General features: G+C 42.5%; 1 protein-coding gene across 1 annotated transcript; it reads left to right on the top strand.

Moving 5' to 3' along the window:
* The first annotated feature begins 5,062 nt into the window (after positions 1 to 5,062).
* LOC110787695 (uncharacterized) lies at positions 5,063 to 5,812 on the top strand. The gene has a single exon (XM_021992337.2). It carries the CDS (start codon positions 5,063 to 5,065, stop codon positions 5,810 to 5,812), a length of 750 nt encoding a protein of 249 aa, XP_021848029.2.
* The last annotated feature ends 563 nt before the right edge of the window (positions 5,813 to 6,375 follow it).

Below are 6,375 nucleotides of genomic sequence, written 5' to 3'. Positions count from 1 at the left end.
CCTCCAAGTGTTCGTTATTTTTCCGTGCATGTGCGGATAAAATGACGAGCACTTCTGGACAAAATTTGGCAAGCAGAGAGATTCAGCGCCCAGGCTGGGGCGCTAAAGATTTCGGCGCCCAGCTCTGGGCGCTGAAAATGATTTCTGGGCGGATCTTTTTTTTGGTGCGCTAAATACTTCTTTTTCTTTTTAGACTAACTTTAGAGACGCTTTGCAAAGGTTTTTTTTATTATTTATTATATTTTCTTTTTTTTTTACGTTAAGTGTAGAACGTACTCTTCATTTGTTTTTTTTTATTCGTGACTCAAGACGGCTTGAAAGACGGGTCGAATGAGTTGTATAGGTATTAGTCAAACACGGGGATTACATCAACCAAGGCCAATGAATAGCATGGGAACGGCTCAAGGGTATATCAACAGGATGTATCCAAACAAGTTGTATGGTTATTATGCTAATGGTGGTGTAAGAGCAGGTTTGGGCTTTGGAAATAATGGGTATGACGCACGTGTCAATGGTCGTACGTGGTTTGCAGTTGATAACAAGTTTATAAACAAGGGTCGAGGTACTGGTTTCTTGGGTTATGGCAATGAGAACATGGATGGGTTAAATGAGCTGAACAGGGGCCCCAGAGCGAAGGTGTCTAAGAACATAAGGACTGGAAAGGGTAGACATCGTAGAACTTTATGTAGCTTTTGTGGCATGGTTTGGATTGGTTGACTCAATTCTTTTCCTTCGTCTGTTTGGGTAAATTTTGCACTTTGGGAGGTACGGGGTAAGTATGGCTCGCTCTTTTCGCTCTCCCTTTTCTCTTTCTATTTTTTCTTTTTGCTTGGGATTTCTCCCCAACATAAATCCTTCAATTTTTTATTTGGGCTAAAAGGTAGATGGTTGTGGTCTTTGAGTCACGAGGCGAGACTGAGTGAGCCTCGTTTGGTAGGCCTATAGTGGACCTTTAACTTTAGTAGGCCTAGGGTGGACCTTTAACTTTAGTAGGCCTAGGGTGGACCTTTAAATTGTCTTACTTTGCAAGCGTATTTAGTCGTTTCTTAAAGTGTGCAAATAGCGTAGATTCAAAATGTTGTTTTTACTTTATTCAAATTTAACGAAAGAATTACATCGAAAATAATTTTTTGCTCCTTTTCAGATTCCAGTTTCTCGGATTTAACTGGAAGTTGTGATTTAGACTCGAACTTTCATTAATCTTTCCAATTATAACCCGTGTATGAATACAAGGAGGTAGCCTAGACTCAAAATAATGACGTGGCGTAAGCCTATAACACTTGCCAAGCGACTCTCAGACTTAGGCTAATTGGACCATAACTTTCGTTGGTTGACACTTTAGATTTTAACCCTTGGGTGTTCATTTGTCATGTGCCATTTTGCTTAATGTTGGCAAGGTAGTTAATTGGGGAGATCGAATTTTTATTTTTGCAAGACAATAATCATTAGTGCGGCTTCTCTCTTAGTGTGTATTGCTTTACCCCAATGGTAGCCTTATGGCATGCCGATTTGGGTATTTTCATGGTTTGTCATGTTGCATTTATGGAAAATCTTTTAGTCCGTACTTAGGAATACTTCAAGGGGCGAGTGGCTCGAGAGGACTATGATAGTCGTGACCCAATGTGATCATAAGCCTTGAGGCCATTAATTTTTGCTAATGGTATTGACACCTTAGGTTCACTTTGGGGGTTGTGCGACTATGGGGGAATGATTTTCAGAATGTGACCGTTTCCATTTTGCAAATACTATAATATATTCTTTTTATTGGTGAGAGAGAGTATTGAGGCCGTAGACTCTTAGCAAGGGATGACAATTACATATGGGTGCTTATTAATTTAAATGTTAGGAAGGGAGACTCCATATGGTTTAACCTTTTAACTTGTAGAACGACACCAAGCATTAGGACCGATTCTATGGATAAGACAACTGAGACTTAGGATTTAGATTGTACTTTGGCATAGCCTAGTCTAGATTCGGATTTATTTTTTATTCGAACATTATTTTTCCTTGAAAACTCCATTTGAACATTATTTTTTGAATACTTTGCCCATGTGACATTCATAGTTATTAGCATGCTCGATTTTAGTGCCGAACATTGTCGTCGTAGGAGGCCTAACAACGACACAAAGAGTTATTTATTATTATTATTATTTTCGCTTTTAGAATCGAGTGCCTTTTCATACGCGCTCGCAGCAATTTTTTTACGAAAAGTTTTTTTTTTGCTACGTATATTTTTTTTATGCGCGGGCACCGAGGCTGTTGTGCCTGACCAAAAGGCCAGGCAGCAACATCAGCGCCAAGCGGTAGGCGTGAGAAATTTTGGCGCCCAGCCAGGGGCGTTGAAAATGCGTCCCTGGCTGGTTCTCGTTTTCTGTTTGCGTCTACTTTTTGTTTATGCGACTTTGATTTTGCGTGCTTGCCTAATAACGTCCTTTACGCGTTGTGCAACGTTTGTGGGATTCGTTACGGGCCATCCCGAGCGTCGCTTGTTTTTGTGGCGATCGTTCGGGATTGCGGAACACGTATCTTGGTATAACTCTTTGGCCCATTGGTTTATGAATGTTTGGGCAATTTTTAAGGTCGTTGGTTTTCTAGCATTATTTGTCACACACAATCATATAATTCGCTACACATAACTAACATTACAACATGAGGCAAAATAATAATATGTCATGTAGTTTATGATAGGCTTCTATGGGTAGTATTTGCGCCTGGCTTGGTACCGCTTCTATCGCAGATCCAACACATGCCCCGGTCGAGGTAGTGTTTTCAACAGACGAATTTCGCCCAAAAGGCCAATCACGATGTAAGCCAAGGGGGCATGCACCAATGAGAGGGACCTAATGGGCGAGCGATTGGGTTTGGGACGGGTGTACTACTAGCGAAAGTGCCGAGTGGACAACATTCGAAGCGTATGCACCCCCCGGTTGGCGATGGGTATCCTTAGTCCCAACTCCTGAGATGAAACATCCCAAGGGAGCCAAGATTCGTTATGCGGTTCTGCCCGTTCACATTAATATGCTGATTTTCAGGTCGTCCCAACTTGATGGGGAAATAAACGCGGGGTAGGATCGTTTCACCCTTCGGCTATTTTGATTACCTACGAGCACGAGTATTTCCTTCACTATCCCCAGTGGAGTCGCCACTGTGAGGGGGTCGTAAAAAGCACGAGGCTAATGCGTGACCTCGTCCCTCGTGGGTGTGACGTTTCTTTTTCTCAAATCAAGTGTAATTGGATTTCCTGTGAGTTTACACCCAATTGACTAGTAATATAGGAGTCGCCATTCAGTTTTTAACGACAATGAGAAAAACTGACAAAACCCGGTTATCGTGACATAAAGGGAGTGCAATTATGTTTGACCACGACGGCCATAGGTTCCCTTATAATCCCTAGTGTGGGGATCTCTCAACATACACCCGCAAGGTAGAGATTGAGGGTTCGGGGGACTGTAACTACCGAGAGGAGTACTCGCTCTTCGATAACTCCAGAGGCAGGATATCCTTACTAGCTCAGCATAAATAATTGAAGGGACATGCGTTAACTATTAAACTAATCTGAGTTGATTTTAACAATATGCAACATATAATACTAGATCAAGCGCGATTATCTGATTTAGATTGTATTAAGGGACCTAGCATGATAATCCAATTTCCCAAAAAATATCTTTATTAGGCGTGATAGAACAATTAGATTTAATTAGTTTAACAGTTCATAAAAGGGCAAGGAAAGCAATTAAATCATGGAAAAGGGACACATTACGACGCACCCTTGAGAGGTGCGTCACGGTTCTCAGAAAACTAACCACTTTGACTTTGCTATTTCTCCTTTTATTTAACGAATCTCAAATTACGGGACAGGATACGTTCTGTTCGATTTTTGGATCGATTGCGACAGAACGCGTGATCAATTTCGCAGCGTGAGGCTTAGGCTTAGGGGTTTAGAGTCAATACTCAGAATATGAATTGTGTGTTGTGTTTCACGTCGAACTTGGGACTATATTTATAGAAAAGAGTTCGTGGAAAGATAGAATTGTAGAACTCTAATCCACGAGGAATTAGGAAAGAACACATCCCAGGTATTTTCAGCGCCCAAGGTTGGGCGTCAAAGATTTCGGCGCCCAGCTTTCGGCATTGAAAATAGGATCCAGGCAATTTCAGCGCCCAGGGCTGGGCGTTGAAATTGATGTTTGGGCCGTTTCTTTGTCAGATTCGGACTCTTAGAATCCGGAGTGTATGAGACTTGATCGAGTCTTTTAGTGCGTATTAATATTATGACGGGATGCGTCTGGGCCCGTTACGAACTCTAGGCTCGTTAGGGTTTTAATTTAATACGTAACTCTTATTTTCGAATCGTATTAGGAATAGGATTCTCTCGCAACTTCTATCTCATTTAGGATTTATGTTGGAGTGCAACACCTAATTCTGACCGGTTTCTATCTTTTATGACTTGCCACTTTTAACAACTACCCATTACGGCGGTTACTATTTTTAGCAGGTTTCCATAAATGGCAGGTTTCTATAAATAGCAGGTTTCGGGTGAAATGAAAAGGGGAATTGAGATTCGTCATTTTATAGGAGATGCGTTGTCAAGTGGAGATTTATGTTCTCATCATCGAACCTTCCCTTTCGGGAATGGGGACAAAAGTAGGTGTCTACAAAGCAGGACAAATCCCAGATCTGCCCGATGGCGTCTCCTTCGATAATTTTATCAGATGACTGAAGAAAGGATCATTCAAGTTTGACTTGGTTAAGAAAAGTGTACGGACGATGGATGAGTCTTGGACGAGGCCGAAGCCTTTATTCATGCAACAGAGATATGCAGTGCGTCCAAGGATGGAAAGGCTGGAGAAGCAACCGACTCCTCAGGGAAGAAAGAGAAAATAGACAGGAAAGTCAAACGAGTAAATGGTACTTGGGCTCTTTCGAAAGAACATGATACCAATTCTCCCGGGAAAAAGAGGGGACGTCCGCAAGAGAGGGAATATTTCGAATATACAATACAGAGCTTCTCACAATCCTAGTGGACGTCGGGACAAGGTTCGACCTTGAACGGCTCTTTCCCATGAAATCTCCTGCTGAGAGTCTAGATCCTAAGCTGTATTGCCAGTTCCACGAAGATAGAGGACATGACACCAAGGATTGCAGAAGCCTGAAGAGAGCCCTGGAAGGCCTAGCCTCCAAGGGGCACCTGAAGAACTACTTGCAAAGAAGCCCTCACGGCACGGGAAAAAATCAGTACAAGAAGAACAAGTCAATTGTCTCAGCTATAGAAGGAAATCACATTGAAATGGGATTTGTAGCCGTCATATCAGGAGGATCAGCTGCTGGGGGGCCCACCATGAGGGGACAGAAAGATTATGCGCGCCGTCTAGGTCAAGTAATGTTATCGGGGAAATTTCCAGTGGACCCATTCCCTCGGATAGAAATATGTGAATTGGATAGTGGACGTGTAGCCACCCCGCATGATGACCCTCTCGTGGTCGAGATTAAAATCTCTAACATGAGGGTAAAGCGCATCTTGATAGATACAGGAAGTTCATCTGATATAATGAGCATGGAGTGCCTGAGCCGCCTAGCGCACGACCCTAAGACCATGGATAGCATCCACTACCCTATCATTGGCTTTGGAGGAAGCATCATACATCCAGTAGGCGTCATCAACTTTCCCGTTCGAATTGGAGGACGTAAGGATGGACGAAAAATGGGGGTGGACTTCCTAATCGTCAAAGACTTGACGGCGTACAATGTCATTTTGGGACGTCCCACCTTGAAAAAGATTAAGGCAGTGGCGTCACCCATCTCATGCTCCTGAAGTATGTGTGTGATGACGGAGCAATCGAAACTATACATGGAGATCAACAGCAAGCAAGAGACTGCTACCTCACAACTCTTAACCCATCGGCTTGGAAGAAAGATCCGGTCGGGATCAAAGGCAAGAGAAAGTATGAAGAGGAACCGCCAATAGCCAGTGAAAGTATCCCAGTCAAGATAGAGAAAAGTGGTTGATGAATAGAATTTCAATAGACTAGTCAGAATACTTTATGTAACATAAGCCTACAAAACGGCCTAACAATTATGTAAGAGCCAACCAAACGGCATGTAATGTGCACCTACAAAACGGCCAATCTACTTTTGCTGCTTAGGTAACTATTAAATCTATGATAATGATCCTCCTATTAAAAACCCTGATGCTCTTACTATCTCTATGGCCTAACAAGCCACACATCGCACAAAGAATTCAAAGACGTAACAACGCAAACAACTGATACAAATTCGAAGGCACCCCAAATGACTAATTAATCGACGACCTGAGAAGTGGCCTAGAATAAAGACGTAAAAATGCAAAGAATGACTCAACAAAGAAGTCATTCAATA

This window comes from Spinacia oleracea, chromosome 6 (assembly GCF_020520425.1).
Source record: "Spinacia oleracea cultivar Varoflay chromosome 6, BTI_SOV_V1, whole genome shotgun sequence".
Taxonomy (NCBI): domain Eukaryota; kingdom Viridiplantae; phylum Streptophyta; class Magnoliopsida; order Caryophyllales; family Amaranthaceae; genus Spinacia; species Spinacia oleracea.
This window is presented reverse-complemented; position numbering and strand designations above follow the sequence as displayed.

Excerpts from the sequence above, each read along its gene's own strand:
- LOC110787695 (XM_021992337.2), top strand. The coding sequence starts at position 5,063 with ATGAAATCTCCTGCTGAGAGTCTAGATCCTAAGCTGTATTGCCAGTTC.